Source organism: Antrostomus carolinensis, unplaced genomic scaffold, assembly GCF_000700745.2.
Source record: "Antrostomus carolinensis isolate BGI_N321 unplaced genomic scaffold, ASM70074v2 scaffold437, whole genome shotgun sequence".
Classification (NCBI taxonomy): domain Eukaryota; kingdom Metazoa; phylum Chordata; class Aves; order Caprimulgiformes; family Caprimulgidae; genus Antrostomus; species Antrostomus carolinensis.
In genome coordinates this window covers 1,346-18,746 of record NW_010326377.1, presented here as the reverse complement: position 1 = coordinate 18,746, position 17,401 = coordinate 1,346, and the positions used below count along the sequence as shown (strand labels likewise).

Below are 17,401 nucleotides of genomic sequence, written 5' to 3'. Positions count from 1 at the left end.
CTACAGGCATCTGTTCAGATTTGGTCTCCACAATGAATGACTCCACTGTGTCTGTTCTAAAGAGATATTGAAAATCTTGCTCTTTATTAAATTTTCCTTAATCCAAATTGTCACAGTTTGTTGGCATTGTTAATGACTTTGAAGTTGAGCTAACATTCAGCATTAAGTTTCATTTTAAACAGCAGCAGTGGAGTTTCCGTTCCTCCCTAGAGCATATAAAAAAACCACCGTATTTTTTAACCCTTTGCAGTTCACCTTCAGATGTTTCCTAGGAAAATATGGATTAGTACTGGCTCTGTTTATGAGAAGGAGAGAGAAATCACAGTCCTTCTGAAGGGGGTGACCAAATGCCCAGGGATTGCACTGGGACCGGGATTCACAAACAGTCCTTCACTGCACTGTTGGTTATGGGAACAGGACATGGAATCTGAGTTTAAGCAGCACACCACATCTGTTCTGTGGAATGATTCCTGAGCATTATTAGCCATGTTAGTAGAGATGGTTCACAAAATCTTCCTGCAAATCTGTATGTACCTAGGAATATCAGGAAACTTACTGTCATTTGGATGATCTGCCAGCCTCTCCTATTCCTTAACCTGATGTTGTGGTGGATCCGCTGGGACTTAAACACTTCCATGAACTTCTTGTATAACTTTTCCCAAACCACAGCTTCCCAGGCACCCTCTCTATTTTCACTTGAATGGCTCCTTGCTTTACAAGTCACTTCATAGCCCTTCAGCTACAGTTCCTCTCATCCTAGCTTCTGCCCTTTTCAAGTCCAGCCCCAGCTCTCCACGCTGTTAAAATCCCTATGACCAGCTCCTTCAGTTCCTTTGCATTCCTTTTGATATGCTCCTTCCTCTCCACACCACCACTTCCCTATGCCCCGCTTTTATGGTTGCCCTTTTACGGTGAAGGGCTTTGAGAACAAGTCTTATGAGGAGTGGCTGAGGGAGCTGGGGTTGTTTAGTCTGGAGAAGAGAAGGCTGAGGGGAGACCTTACTGCTCTCTACAACTACCTGAAGAGAGGTTGTAGTGAGGTGGGTCTTAGTCTCTTCTCCCGGGTAACAGTATGAGAAGAAATGGCTACAAGTTGCACCAGAGGAGGTTTAGGTTAGGTATTAGGAAAAATTTATTTGCAGAAAGGGCAGTCAAACATTGGAACAGGCTACCCAGGGAAGTGGTGGAGTCTCCATCCCTAGCGATATTTAAAAGGTGGGTAGATGAGGTGCTCAGGGACATGGTTTAGAGATGGGATTGGTAGTGATAGGTTAATGGTTGGACTCGATGATCTTAAAAGTCTTTTCCAATCACTATGATTCTGTGATTCTAAACAGTCCTTGTACTTCGCCTACTTTTCATCTGGTACAGAAGCTGCTGCATCAGCGTTTCTGAACAGAGGAGTTGTATCTTTTCTATTCCCTGGTACAGCTAGCCAAGCTCTATTCCTAGAGCATCCTCTAGTCCACTGGAGGTGGGATAGACAAAGGGGAAGCCCTAAATCTGCTCCATGTTTTCTTTTCTATCTTTGCTGTCTGTAGGTCTGATGGTACCAACTGTATCTGCATGAATTTGGTTATATGTGACAGAAGATCTCTGTTGAAAGGTCTGATAAGAAGGAACTGCAGTAATCAAGCCTTGCAGTTATTAGTGCATACACTGGTTTTGCAACACTATTTATTAAATAAGGAGCTGCTGCAGGATATTGTGCAAGAGATTGTAACGTTCTTGCGCTGTGTGAGGAAAAGGGTTCTCAGTTCAGAGCTTGAAAGAAGAGGTTACAAGAATGTCTCAAGGACTTACAAGTGCTGCACTGAAAGTCATTATAAATTTTGAAAATCACATTGTGGGTTCTTAATAGGTTCTGTGTTTTCAGGTAGGTACATAGGATAGTTGGAAGGAAAGAGGAAAATTTTATTAGGTACATCTATAAGTTTGCCTCCGGAAATTGTTAACAAGAAAGACCTGATATAAGGAAGCAAAAATTACCTTTGCTTGCCATTTGATGCTGAAACTGATTAGAAATTCTGCTGTAGCAATGGGTATATTTCCTGTCGGATGAAAACAGAAGCTGGAAGAAGGCACAGCTGGAGGAAATGGGACCTAAAGCAGGCAAAACATCCTGGACAGTGTCATCAGAGCTGCATAATAAAAGCTGCTTAATCAAGAAATATATTCCTTGGATATAGCGCGCACATAGTCTCTGTAAATTTTGGCATGGTCTAGATAGGTCCAGGATAACCGGTCCAACAACATTCTCCAGGAATTGCACCTCTTGCAGGCTGCTTGTGTCTCAGACATACATCTACTGTGCCCGAAACTCAGCTCATGTCTCAGTGATCTCTTGTAGCATTTACTGATCCTTTCCCAATTACGGGTACCCAGTATTTGGAGAGAAAACCCAGCATGTCATACAGTGTATTCATGACCACATGAGCTATGTAAGCTAAGATTAAAGTCTGTCTACCAGTTCCCACTATACATGTAGGAGTCTAAGTGGAAGAATAAACTAAACAGGTAGGGCGTACCTGTTCTGGCTTCCACAGAATATAGATTATGCTTCATATACTGAGCTACAGGAAAGAGGACTATAGGAAGAAAAACAACCAGCAGTAGGCTATAAGTAGGTGTGAGCTTAAGTAGTTCAGAAGAGAGAGATGAAACAGAATAAATAATAGCAAGAGGGTGCAAATTAGCATACCTACTCCCTTCTTGAGCTTACACCCACTTACTAATGTCCTTTTCCTGCTAGGCCTCAGTGCTGTCCCCTTTTCATGCATTGCACCATATTTGAGTGTCTTAGACCAAATGAGATGAATTCAGAGATGATGAGTAAAAAGGGGCAAACTACACACCTTTGTATGCCTGTATGTGCTGTTAGTCAAGAGTCTGAATCTCAGGAAACAGCTGAAACTGCATCGTCCAGTCCTCATGGTGCCTACTTCCAAGATTACCTCATGAATAGCTGACATGTGTTGACTAGTATAGAGAAAACCATGATCAGTCAGGTTAGAAGACACCTTTATGATTATCTAATCTGATCACCTGCCTTATATAAGCCTTAGTGCATCATCTTACACTCTTTGCATTGACCCCTATTCAGCCCTCTGCTTTGCAGAAGAGGATCTGTTGGAATGTTTCTGAATGAAGTCTCTGGTGTATGATCATCTTCAAAGATGAGACAGACATAAAAAACAATTCTTCTCACACAAATGGTGTGATGAACATGGATTTGGAAGCACTTTTTATGTGTGACATTCCAACAAATATGTACTAAATTTACCAAAAAAGCATTTAATTACAAGTGAAATCAAAACTTCTGTGGGAGGAAATAGATTTGCTTAATTGTCTTCTAAACTTATCAAAACCCAAGATGCTATGTCAGACTTTTGTTAACTAAGAGGAAGGACCGTCTTCCATTACATGATCCTTCTAATGGTAGATCTCATTTCTTAATATTGACTGTTCTGTCATCTTGGAAAATCTCCTCTGTAAATATTTGTTTCTCTCCATGACAAGGAATTGTGATTTATGCATATTCATTGCAGATAAAGGCCACTTAATTACTTAGACAGAAATTACACTAATATTTCATATTCTTTTTGAGTCTGGTAACAGCTGAGTGTCTCACATGTAGTCTTGCTTTCTTCCTCTTTTATTATCAACCACAGGGGATGTCTTACCTGCACTCAAGCAAAACTGAAGTCCACGGTCGACTCAAATCCACAAACTGTGTAGTAGACAATCGCATGGTAGTGAAGATCACTGATTTTGGCTGTAATTCAATTCTGCCTCCAAGGAAAGGTAAAAATAGTACCTAATTGGACTCTCCTTCATGGTTTCCAACCTAATGGAATTTTCTTTTATTCATAATCCAGTAGGGCCTCATTACATCTTGTACACAGTACAAAACATACAATATGATTTTGTTTCAGGTAGCAGCCATCATATAAATGATATCTGAAAACACTATCTTAAATAACAATGCAAAAGGAGTATTAGCAGGTAGAGAAAGAAATTAGGCAGTGTAAGTGAGAAGGAAAGATGAATTTTCAACTTACAGTTTAGAAAACAGAGATTTCACATGTGGCTGAGATGCAAGAAATATTTTCAGCATCCAAGGCTTCCATGCAAACAGCTCCCTTCAGCAGTAACGCTGAACTTGTGTGAAGAAAAAAAGAAGTACCACATGATCTTGTCATTGATCAGATCCATGTGTTACCACAATGCTTTGTGATTTAATTCACCCTTTTTCAATTACTTCTCTTCCTTCCCCCTTTAACTTGGCCCCTTTTGTCACCTGGATCTTCAGACCTGTGGACAGCTCCTGAGCATCTCCGTGATGCTGATGTATCTCAGAAAGGTGATGTGTACAGCTATGGGATTATTGCCCAAGAAATCATCCTACGCAGAGAGACCTTCTACACTGGACAGTGCCGGGACAACAAAGGTAAATCCACAAATTTCTCCTCCATTGCAGCCTTTTGGGAAGGCGTAGCTGTAACTGGGCCATTCTCCAGATTTTGTGAAAGGCACTGTCTCTGATAGCTGCTTGAACTGCTGCTTCTTTCACTGTGTGATGAATGAAGGGCCTGTTTGAAGGATCTCACTGTCGGGGCAAGTGTCCTTATTCTTTCTGTAAATAAAGTTTACCTCGAGTTTTCTTGCCCTTTCTCCTCCCTCCTCACCTTGGCCACAGCATTACAGAAGTTAGGATTATACAATGCTGTCCAGACTTACTGTGACATTTAAAGGCCACAAAGGTTTTTCTATTATGAGTTTTCCACAACATATAATAATTCACTCATATTAGGCATTGTAAATCAGCAATGTCAACACAGAACAACAAAAATGCAGCAGCATGACCCAAGAACAGTTGGAATTTAAAAACTGGCAATTCAGACTTTATTCGAGACTGTCAAAATTACTTTTAGTTATTTGTCTTCTGTCAGAAAAAGCACCTCCTCTGGTAGTGCATCCATTAAACTCCATTTTGTGCATTTTGTGACATTGTTTTTGAGTGGCTAACAGCCCAGTCAATCCCAGTTCTGAGAATCCAGGAATTATTATATATTAGAACTGACATAAAAGCATGTGTGGGTTTGGGATTTTCCTAGTGACTGTTACCAACAACAAGTTTAGACATTGCCTTTACCTCTGAGTCACTCTGATAGATCCGCCTCACTTTTGTTAAAACATCTAGAGCAGCAGCTGGAAAGCCTAATAGCTCTTTTCCTGAGAAAGGTTTGAGAATAACTTCTGGGGCACATCCATCATCCTACATTATTGCAAATCTATGCTCATATTTGTGGAAACACAGTATTTCACATCACCAACTCTATAATATAAATGTAGACCTAAAAGAGCTTAGAAATGCCTGTTCCCCCTCAAGAAAACTCTATAGGACTCCATGCTTAAGATAAGGTAGAGAAGATAAAAGTCTTTCTATGCACTTTTCTTGTGAAGAGGCAGACACAATCCTCATGAATGCAAGGATTTTACAAAGATTGCTAAAATAGATGGAGAAAGGAAAGAGCAATATTTTCCCTTGCTCATTTTGACTTTCAGAGCAAATCCATAGCAAACTACCTTCTTTTAACTGTTCATTCAACAGTTACAGTCTTTCTGTGTTATGTTAGTGGTTATTAAGTTATCCTCAGACACTGTTTCTGTGCTTTTCTGAGATGTGATCGCATCATTTGATTAGCTCAAACTTGAGGCAAGCATTAATTTGCAAATATCTAAGATAAAAAGAGGGAAAAGAATATCAAATTAGAGTCAATGGTAATGGGCAAAGAAATGTCCCTGTTGCATGTTAGATTCATTTGCTTTCTAAGTCTCCCTTTCAATGGCTAGGCTATCAGAAGTTAATCTCTGCAAGTTAGAAGACATGATACTGATATTTCAGGCCAACTGATATAACCGCTTCTCCAGGACTTCATTGGCAGCAGCGAGGACTGTGTTAAGATTTTAAGAGTTGTTTAAAAACCCCTGTACTTGGCCTCCATCCATCAACTTAGGAAAACTAAACTCAATTTCCAGGTACTCAGTGAGCCAATTCTCTCAATTTGCCAATATTTATCAATCAATGTAACATACAATAATATTGCTACTAATGAGAGAAAAGAAGTCCCACAAAGACAACAGGCATACAGAACTGGATCTCTAATGTATAGAAGTAACTAGGTCATAGTCCTCTTCACTGACTTCTCTGTGAGACAGTTGCTAGGCCAACTGATTGCTCCACTCTTCTGCAGAAACACCTCATTCACTGCTCAAGACTGTGAAATCTTGTCACGTACCAATGCTCAATTCAAGCTGCCTCCTTGTTCCACTACTTTCTGCCACTGGCTAATTGCAGTGTTGCTAATAGTTGCTGTTACTTCCGCTCTCAGGTATGTGCACAGCATGGAAATCCAACACATTCCTCTTGCATACATGAGACTTACACAGATTCTCCTGTCTCTTAGCCCACAGAAGATTTCTTAGCAGTCTCTCCACTCCATAGCATTTGGGAGACTCAAGTCTCCTGCTCCTTCTCTAGTCTGTAATTTCTGTACCACAAAGCTGTAAGCTACTGCATCTTTTTAGGGTGATCATGCACACTGGGCATGCTTAGGCATCCCTAGCTGCTCTAGACTTGCACACACCATCACGATTACAAACCTTCCTCATCTCATTATATGCTTCCTTCAGTAAAATTGTCTCCAAAATACAATCTGACATTATTAATAAATGTGTTTCACACTTTTTCACGGATCCCTTTCAGTTTCTCTTTCTCTCCCCTAGAGCTAAAAAATTGCTTCTCTTTTTCAAATCCCTCCCTCTGGAACTCTTGAGGTCTGGAGGAGATGTACAGAGAGAGATATTTTTGCTCTAGCCCTCACTTACTGTGCTTAATTTGAGTTGTGCAAATGCGGCCTGCATTTTAATATGTTCAGAATACAAATAACTTTCATAGAATGGATTTAATGAATAAGAATACAAATTAACTAACAAATGCAATGTTTTTAAACCATATACATTAATAGCCTAGTTTTAAGGAAGCTGAGCATCTGCAGGATGATTTGAACTGCTCTGATAAGAGTTGTATGTCTCCACACTTTTGATCAAATTCCAATGGGCTTTTCACATTGTTTTTTACAATAGCTCTATTTCATGCTGAGAGGCACGCTAATAACGCCTAATGTTCATTTGGGAAGATGCCATGTCTACCGTGACCAACAGATACTCGTGTACATTCCTATTCATTTTGCTTCCAGAGGCCTTCAAGCCAGCCTGTTTTGATCTTGTGCCATATATTTAAAAAAGCTTCAAAGCTGAAATTCATATCAAAATGAGGGAACTGTCTTCAAGACTTCTGTTTGTACAGTAACTCATAACATCATAGGATGCTATCCACGAGGAATGTCCTTCTTATGTTTTTCTGTTTAAAACTTTGCATCTTTTTCCTGTGTTAGAGAAACTTTATAGAGTGGAGAGTGGCAAAGGAGTGAAGCCTTTCCGACCAGACCTGTCCTTGGAATCAGTGGGGGAAAGACAGATGGAAGTAAGCTAATAATTAATTGAGCCCTTTTCTGGGTGAAGGGTGGAAGTCCTGGCCAAACTAGAGCTCATGATCATGGGAGAATGAAAGCTATGCACATTTTATGACAAATGCCCTAACCTCATGGGGAAAAAACTGTATTCTATAGTGAAATGAAATACAACTCATGAAAATTGTTTCACTGGAAAGAAACAGGTACTTTTATGGTGCCACTTTTCTGACCTATTTTAAATATCTTTAAGATGGGATGAATCACACCTCAAATATACCTCTCTCCACTGATTATATAGCCCTTAAGGCTTCTTGCTCAGGTGAAAATGTCTGTATTGTAGACATCCCCATATTCAGCAATGAACCTCATTCTTTTTGGCTGAATCACCAGTTTCAGAAAATCCCAGACTCAGGATATTGGAAATATAATTACCACAGCATTTACCTCCATGTCAATAACTGTATCTGGCACTTGCTGCAAGACTGGATCCATTTACTTGCCTCTCATTTATGTATTGCAAATTCAAGTTAGGATCATGTCACTAGTCACCATAGAGTTAAATTTAAGTGAGTGCAATGAGTGTCCTAACCATAGATACAAAACATTTAGTCACACATTTTAATATGTTGCCAGTCAAGAGTAACCAGAAATTCCCTAATGAACTAGTGCTATTTAGCATCATTGTTCTTCTATATCCATTACTCATGTGGACTTTCCTTAATTTTTTGTTTGAAGGTGTATACATTAGTGAAGAGCTGCTGGGAGGAAGATCCAGAGAAGAGGCCTGATTTTAAGAAAATTGAGAATACTCTGGCTAAAATATTCAGGTGAGCAGCAGGGGCTCTATTTTTTAAGATGCTCCAAACTCCTCCGAAGCGTTAGAAAGCTCATATTTTTAAGTTTGTAAGCTGATGTGATTGTGATTCAGCCAGTGGAAAAACTGAGCATCTTCACTTAGATCCTCTTCTATTCTTTGGCAGAAAAGTAGGTGAGCACGTGCATGGGTATACGTACATGTGTGTACATGAGCATCTATGCATTTATTAGCTGAGTGAGGGTAAAACAATCACCATACCTCAAATTGGTACATTGTGAAAGTAGCAAACTGGATAATTAGAGATTTAAAGCATTCAAGTAATTCACCCCCTGTCTCTAGTCAAGAGTTGGATAGTGACTCATGTCATCTAAGTTTCGGGAAATGAATGCACATAAATGTTTGGAGGATGATTTAGAAAGTTTGGATGAGCTGGGCTGTGCCATATATGAGTTCGGATGGTCCCAAATTAAGCTGACTAGAAGTGCTGGTTTGTAACTCACCAGAAGTATTAATTACAGAGTTTTGTTGGTATAAAATTGTGGGATAATAAGGGCCATGGCTGGATAAAACTTGTGGGGTTATACAGGCCTTTCACCTGGCCAATGCCGCATTGTTCCTACAGAGTTTGGTCTGAATTAATTATTTCTATGTCCAAACAGTGAGCTTTTAATCACTTCTCTTGGTAAATGACTCCCCAGTTTTTAAAGCTCTCCTCACCAACAAACCCCAACAGTACTTACATCATTTTACACTTTACATGGGCAGAAGGACAATTACACTATGCATAATTGAATAATCATACTGCAGCTGAATAGAAAGATGTCCTGGTTCAGCTCCTAGGCCTCCATCCTACAAAAGCAAAGAGGTTGCCACATGCAACACTGTGTTCTCCTCATGGCAGGTCTAAGATGGTGCATCCCTGACGTAAAGATTTGTTTAAAGTAAGGATGGTTTTAAAGTCCAGTTGGGTACAATACTCATCTGACTCTTCCAGTCAGCCTGGCCCCATCTACTTTCAGATTGCTTTGGTGAGTGCAGGCTGTCCAGACAAACAGGTGTTATGAGTGACTTGTGTTACCATACTTCTGTTTCCAGGAGTTAGTAGACTGGAGTTCTCAGGATCTTGTGAGCAAAACTAGCCCAGGGGCTGCTAATTTATCCATTGAATTGTTCTATCTTCTACATAGACAGCCCCAAATTGTCTGAATCCTTCTGGCTGAAGTCCCCATCTAAACTTTATAGGCAATTTTCTACCTACTATCTTTAGCTTCCTCTCAGGATTTGAGCTTGTCAATTACTTTTTAGAAATTAAAGTTCATGGATTACCCAAGGTAACCTGGAGTTGACAATATTAGCAGGGCTAGGTGATTTAAGAGTGCTTTAAGAATTACCATCTCCAAGTGACAAGTGTGGATCACAGACTTTCAATTCATATACATAAGCTCTCCAAGCAAGAAAAAAGAATGTTGCACTTGAGGCACTTTGCATTCTAACTACATGGAAGTCAAACACTGGAGAAGTTCTTTGCCTTTTTTTTGCCTCTCTCAACAATGTGCTTCCATCAACCTTTCTTGTTGGCTCCTGTATATTTATGTTTTTCACAGTAACTACCATGGCCAAACCAATGAAAGCTACATGGATACCCTGATCCGGCGTCTACAGCTGTATTCCCGGAACCTGGAGCACCTGGTGGAGGAAAGGACAGAGCTATACAAAGCAGAGCGAGACAGAGCAGACAGGCTTAATTTCATGTTACTTCCAAGGTAACAGCCCAGGAGGATTTTCACTGATATTTTATTTACGTATATCACCTGATTCTTGGAGAGCAGGGGTTGGGATTTATATTAATCTTCTATTTACTTCCCCTCTAATCTGATCTTGCTAGGAAGAAAAGAAGAAGCTGAGGTCTCCACCCTATGGTGGAGTTTCATGGCAAGATGTTGCTGGGACCTGTTATCTTCGCCAACCTCTCTTCATGCACAGGATCCCCCTTTCCAGCACAAACCTCTTTTTCACTGCCTTTCTGGGAACACATTGATCTACAGTGATTCCCACATCACAGAGCTCTGTTCTGCTCCAGCACTTTATGAGGTGGAAGGAGTGTCCAGCTGGAGAGCAGGAGTGCAGTCCAACCTCAGGCTGGGGTTTAGCAATGCAAAAGAGGGGCTGAGGTGGGCTAGGCCATACTGGGCTAGACGGATGCTTCAGAGAATGGTATAGGACAAGTATTATTGATATTATAATATTGATAATATCAATAATTTTGGTATTGCATACATTCAGAATAATAAAACTATCCTGGTATGTCATTACTAGTTTACAGGGTATTTAAGTAGTCAGGGTATTGATTTTGTGACTCACATTAAAAGAAGAAAATAAAAGTCTGTTCAATGTAGTTTTGGGGAAAATTGAAATAATCTGAATTATCTGTCTGTAGACTGTGAGACAAGGAATACATGTTTCCTTCCATTCTTTGTTGTTCCTACCACTCTATTATTGTCTCATTGTAGAGGGAACAAAGCATTGTGCAACATCTGTAATTTTCTGTGTCTCTTTCATTTATTCTCTTCTAATATCTGCACTAGGAACATATATTTTCCTGGATTTAGAAATGCAGGAAAATGGAGGTCCCTCTGAATAGATATTGACTGTCATTGTACTGAACTTTTGTTCCATAAAATTATCAGACTATGATATCTCATCTGAAATCAGGATGAGGTGATGTAATTATCAGGATGAAATTACTTCTGTGCTGGGGAACAGAAAAATATGCCTGTTTTACTTATTGGGTGGGTAGAACGTAGATCTACATGTCAGAAGTTTTAGAATTTCACTTTTAAATTTGACTGAATATCCCTATTTCTGACCTTAGCCAAGAAGCTCCATTTCCTGTGCCTCAGTTTCCTCATGGTTATTAGCACACTTGGATGTTGTAAGGCTGTAGCACATTAATTAACATTAGTAAGTGTTTTGAGGTCCCTAGCTGAAAGGTATTATAAGCCTCTAAAATGTGATTACAGCTGCAGTTTTCAGCAAACAATTTGATGTTTCCTACACAGAAAGCAATGATATGGTTGGGTTGCATGAAAAAATACCTTTAATATTAAACACAGACTACTCATCTGTCTTCCTGCCTTCTCTATTTCCACAGGCCAGTAGTAAAGTCTTTGAAGGAGACTGGCCTGGTAGAGCCAGAGCTATTTGAAGAAGTCACTATCTACTTCAGTGACATTGTTGGCTTCACCACACTCTGCAAATACAGCACCCCTATGGAGGTGGTAGATATGCTGAATGACATCTACAAGAACTTTGACCACATTCTTGACCATCATGATGTTTACAAGGTGATTAGCTCTGCACTTTTGCTCAGTTAACAACCAAGGGACACACAAATCAAATTGGATGATGTGGTGGTTTTGGGAATCTGCCTTCTAAGCAAAGACAAAAGAGAGAAAAACAGGTCAAGATTACCTCAATTCAAGTGTGCCTGCTTATACTAAATTTTCTATACTAGGTGGTCACAGATTCATTAACTGGAATGCTGAGTACAGTTATAAACACTCATATACCAAAAAGATGTCGCCTACCTTAAACTAATCAATCCTGCTGTCCAGGAAGAAATGTTTAATCATGAACATGAGGATCAGACAGAACCTTTCTGCTTTGAACTAAATATGTATTTTTCTGTGTCTGCAGGTAGTGAGTTCTAATTCTATTTCCACAGGTAGAGACCATTGGTGATGCTTACATGGTGGTGAGTGGTTTACCAAAGAGGAATGGCAACCGGCATGCAGTAGACATCTCCATGATGGCTCTGGACATCCTCAGCTTCATGGGATCTTTTGAACTGAGACATCTGCCGGGTCTGCCTGTTTGGATTCGCATTGGAATTCACTCTGGTACACAGTAGTGCTAGATCAACGACAATGTTGTTGCCTTGTGTTTGAACAGAATAGACATCCGTGGGAGATCTGGTAGTACATCATACACAACCGCTTTCCTTAGGAAGAATCAGGGTGAAAACAACGTACCTGGAGGAAGAGCAACAGAACTAAATGAGCCACTGGTTTGCTCCCCTGTAGTGAAATAGCCCACATGCATTAATTCATAGCTTAAGTGAGTAGCTAAGAAGAGTAACTGCCACTGTTCCTGGTATGATTAAAGCCAGTTGTATCAAACACACCTTCACAGATCTCTCCTTCCTGACCAAAGTGGAGATCAGCCATGGCGAGATATGCTTGTCTAGCTACAAAATGCTGGCCTGTATTTTATGCTTTTGGAGGTTCTGACAAGCGTATGTGGGAATTTATATTTTAATTAACCCATAAAAATCATTTTTCTCAAAGGGGAAGTGCAGATAGCTAAAGCAGATAGCTCCCAGGTACTTTGGGAAATTTTCATTTTTGTTTGTTTCAACAACCACCTGAACACCAGCTGCCAGGGAAGGAACATATTGATGAAAGTGACTGAGGCACTGGGAAGCCCTTTGAGGCACCACTATTCACCCCTCCATAATGAAGCTTATTTTCTTTTCCTCTTGCTTCCAAAACTGAGTTAGGAACTGTATTTTTTCTGCACAAAAATTGTGTTTAAATACAAGTAACACTGTGCAGCCATGTCTTTTTTTTATGCTCTTATTGGATTATGCATGACAAACAGAGCTAGGCTCGCTTTGGAGTGGAAGGGGAGACCACCAGATACTTTGGGAAGTGAAGTACAGAGTATTGTCATCAGTGAGGAATGCAGAGCTCCAGCAGGTACTGCGCTGCTCTGCAGGTGAGACACTTTCCAAATAAATAGTGTCTTTATCCACCTCTTTCATTCTCTGCATCCCGTTTCTAGGTCCGTGTGCGGCTGGTGTGGTTGGAATAAAAATGCCCCGTTACTGTTTGTTTGGAGATACAGTGAACACAGCTTCACGGATGGAATCCACAGGCTTGCGTAAGGATTACATTTTAGCTGTCAGTGTAGCAGGACCAAAGGCTTTGGTTACTTTGTGACTGAAGGGTCTGTTTTCAGATGAGAGCAATTTATTATCACCTCACAGAAATTTTAAAGATTAAGAAACCATGTTTGTTTTGATTACCAATTGTTTCACTGTCCTGCTGGGCAATGAAGAATTGTTCCTTGTTCATGCTTCAGTGCTGGTTACGGGAACTACATAGGCTGGTTCACTGGCTGCGTTCCTCTGGAAGATGTGATACTTATGTGTCTGGGATTTAATTTCACTCTATGAATGGCAGATTTTAGTTCGACCTAGAATTGTATTACAGCTCTGTTGTGTAAATAAGCTGACTGTATATTTTATGTTGAAGCAATTAAGTCTTCAACTTCACCATTAGGGAAATGTGCCAAGAGCGAGTTTGTTTTCCTTCTGCCCAATGTCTTCACATGACTATTCTCTGTATAGAACACTCCCAATTATTCTTTTCCCTTTTGGCATCTAAATACTACAGGTACCATGGTCACCTGCATTTCAGATCAATGGCTGTACCAGCTATTCCTCCCTAGATACTATGTAGTGGAGTCAGATTTTTCGTACAGCAGTGTAATTGATTCTCATTTAATTGGATATGTTGATAGTAATTGGAGGAGCTTCTGCTATAGCACCAGTTCTCACACATACTTACTATGATTATGTGGTACATTTCCAGACTGAGCTTTCGTTGTGTCTTTAATTTTTAGCTTTAAGGATTCATGTAAGTGGTTCCACTATTAACATCCTGAAAAGAACAGACTGCCAATTCCAGTATGAAGTGAGAGGAGAAACATACTTGAAGGTAACCTTTACCATATGCATGCATGAACATAGAGAAGAGGGATGGTATAAAAGTATTATATAGCTGAGAGTACCCCGCCCCATAATTAACAGCTGGGGAACAAGGGATACAGATCAATAGGTATCACAGTCTCTAGCTCCCTAAGTCATAAATGAAAGCAACATAAAAACGTGGAAAATAAATGAAACATACGGTTTGTAACAGAAAATTGTGGACTGAATTAATCTGATGGAAGGGAAGCTGAATCTATTGTTAATTTGCTCATGCTCTGATATCTGACTGTCTATCTACCAGTCCCTTTATTTCAGGCTATTACACTTGGCAGATGTTTATACTTGGGAGCTGATGGCAGGCAGCACATCTCACCTCTCCCATGGCATGTGTTTCAGGGCATGGAACAAGGGAGTGGGTGTGCAGCTGCATCTCCTCCATTATTCTTCTTACATCTGATTTTGAGTTCTTTGCTGTGAGCATCAGTTACTGAAAACAAGCAAAGACAAACACTTAAATGTGCAATACAGTATTATTTAAGTAAATTAAATACAAAAAATGCATTCTAATCCCTAAATTGTGCTTTCTCTTCTTTGTCATACATATTTAGGGCAGAGGAACAGAGATTACCTACTGGTTGACGGGTACTGAGGACAAGAAATACAATCTCCCAACACCTCCTTCTGTGTAAGATGCTCTTTATATGTGAAAAAGGAAGATAAACTCCCTGTCTTTGTGCTTTAGCCTTCGCTGTTCCTCTGTGGCACTTGTGGGTTTTTTATATCACTCAACCAACTTGCTTTCAGTAGTTAGAGGCTTAACAGTGTATGTGCATATAAACGTGTAAATATTCATGACATGGGACTATGCATGAAGGTTATTTGCATATATAAGTGCTTAACAGGTTTATTTCCTTGAAAGAGAAATAAGACTTATAAGACAACTTGCTGATGTAGTAAGTGCAAGAGACGGACAGAAAATTTAAAAACATTAATACTCCCCAAACTTTAGTCCTAATGGCACCTGTATGTGACAGTGAGAGGATAACTGCAACTGAATGTGCAGCTCTCTGTAATATCATGCTATGGCTGTAAGCTCTTGTGGAGGAATCTGTAGGAGGAATGAAACTTGAGGATTTTGAGCAGTATTCTGCTAGAAGAGGCGCACAAAATTACTGTAGTATTGCACAGGCATAAACTCTTTAAAAATTTAACCAAAGCTTACTTTCTAATACAGAAGAGACAAGAAAGAAATATGAGGTTGATGTCCTGGAACTGAGCTATCATTTTGCATTAGTACTGAATAAAAACATAGTAATAGCGGAAGTGTTGTTTTTGAGAAGCCATGCAAAATGGAAGTCAGGATAACTGGTTGCATTTATTCCACGTGTATTTTGCATACAAGTATTGTATTATTTCCTGCAAATTCATTAAATGTGGAAGTTCCTTACTTTCTGCTCTAAACTCCTGTGTACAGTCACTCTTTACCAAGTGGGAATTTTCTGACATCTGCTTTGAAATGACAGTGTTTCAGTACAACTTGAAGCAATTATATAAAGTACAAGTGTTTGTCTCTGGGCTGAGCAGGAAATTACTCTTTTGTAAACTCAGAACACCTTTTTGAATTTACACGATCAGTTGAGACTATCAGACTTATCAAATTGGCAAGTCTTCTGCAATTCAACTACTGAAAATACTTCTTGAGCTGTCTTACTGCGGTCAATGATGTTTTTGGTTTTGCTTCCTCATAATAGGCTGTCACTGATAAAATTGCCCCTTAAAATTGTCATATGTGGGGTACTCCAGCAAAAGCCAAACACACTGCAGAAATTTATTAAAAAGTGGCAACTCTGTTACTGAAGGCCACCTGAAGTTGAATAGTGGAAGTGCTAGCACCAGTAATGATGTTGAGAGCTAGAATCTATTTTGATTTGGATTTAATCTAACTAATGTCTTCCTTTTCATGTAAATGATGCTGAAATTTTTTTAAGGTTGATAATGACACAGCTACAGACCTCCTATGCAGACAGTGAGCCATACTAGCTGAAAAAACCACACATAAATCCTGAATTCTATTCCCAAATACAGAACCTGAATTTGGTTCTGCCCACACTTTCTATCAATAGTGTGTGAATGTAATGAAGATAAACATAGAAGAGATCTTTAAAAACCACTGGGGATCACTAAAAACGTGAATCACTGATTTTTTTTTTCCATCCTGTTGCTTTCAGGGAGAATCAGCAGCGGTTACAAGATGACTTAGCAGAGATGATAACAAATATTCTTCAGAAAAGGGAAAACGAAGGGTTCAAGACAAGGGAGCTTTCACGGGTGCCCAGCTACCGATCAGGTACCCTGGAATACCTGCAACTGGCCAGCACAGAGAATTTTGCCACGTATCTTTAAAACTTGATGTCTGGTATGACTCAAAAAGCTGCAGCAACTCTCTGGAGTACTTCATGTGAACACTGGAGGCTTACACTCTCATCTAGAGGAGAAAGAAAATACCTTTACAAGTATCCTTTCTACCATCCGACCTGCTGACAGTAAATCAAATCTCTCTTCACTGTAACATCGAAATTGTTGGCTGACTTCAGCAGGACACATGCAGCCTGATTTGAGGTAAATGAAACTCTCTGCACTTGAGTCTGGAAAATAATTTTTTTTTGTTATGGTTAGTTTTTTAAATGTGCTAGTCTGTTCAATAATCCATTTCTGAAAATATTCACAGCAAAGCCTTAATTTGTAATGATTTTTAAATGTTATATTTAATTGTAATTTTTATTTGAAGAACAAATTGCTGTAATATATTTGAAAATAAAACATTAAACATATCACAAGTAAATCCTGGATATGTTGCCATTTTGCTTCTTCTGTTGTTTTCCACTGTGTATCACATGTTTTGTTTAATCAGGTTGACTTTGTTCAAGAGAAAACACTTCTGTTATTTATGCTGGGAGATTACTCCAGAAGTTGTGTGATTATCTGAATCTCTTAAGCCTGCAAAATGAAACTGGAAATCTTGCAAAAACAGACACTTTCATATCTTTTCTCCACTTCTGCTTCTGTCCCCAAACCAGAAGTACAACAGAAATGAAGGAAACAAACTTATCTCAATTTTTTAAACCTCAGAAACTTTCAATTCAACTTTTGGATGAAGTTTCACAACCAGGCAGAACTGAGGTTTTACTGAAATGACTCACTCATTAACTGACACCATGACATTTATAAATAGCTTTAAAAAGCAATCAAAGCTCAGGTGATGCATGTAAAAGA

At 39.5% G+C, this 17,401-nt stretch overlaps 1 protein-coding gene across 1 annotated transcript in view; it reads left to right on the top strand.

Moving 5' to 3' along the window:
* GUCY2C (guanylate cyclase 2C) overlaps positions 1 to 16,764 on the top strand; it is a 22,163-nt gene extending 5,399 nt beyond the window's left edge. Inside the window, exons 6-16 of the mRNA XM_010171522.1 lie at positions 3,672 to 3,804; positions 4,313 to 4,450; positions 7,461 to 7,549; positions 8,274 to 8,365; positions 9,960 to 10,118; positions 11,507 to 11,699; positions 12,080 to 12,254; positions 13,198 to 13,296; positions 14,041 to 14,135; positions 14,737 to 14,813; positions 16,357 to 16,764. Of these exons, the coding sequence (XP_010169824.1) occupies positions 3,672 to 3,804; positions 4,313 to 4,450; positions 7,461 to 7,549; positions 8,274 to 8,365; positions 9,960 to 10,118; positions 11,507 to 11,699; positions 12,080 to 12,254; positions 13,198 to 13,296; positions 14,041 to 14,135; positions 14,737 to 14,813; positions 16,357 to 16,531 (1,425 nt within the window). The 3' untranslated portion in view covers positions 16,532 to 16,764. The remainder of the gene's footprint in view (positions 1 to 3,671; positions 3,805 to 4,312; positions 4,451 to 7,460; positions 7,550 to 8,273; positions 8,366 to 9,959; positions 10,119 to 11,506; positions 11,700 to 12,079; positions 12,255 to 13,197; positions 13,297 to 14,040; positions 14,136 to 14,736; positions 14,814 to 16,356) is intronic.
* Positions 16,765 to 17,401: the final 637 nt, after the last annotated feature.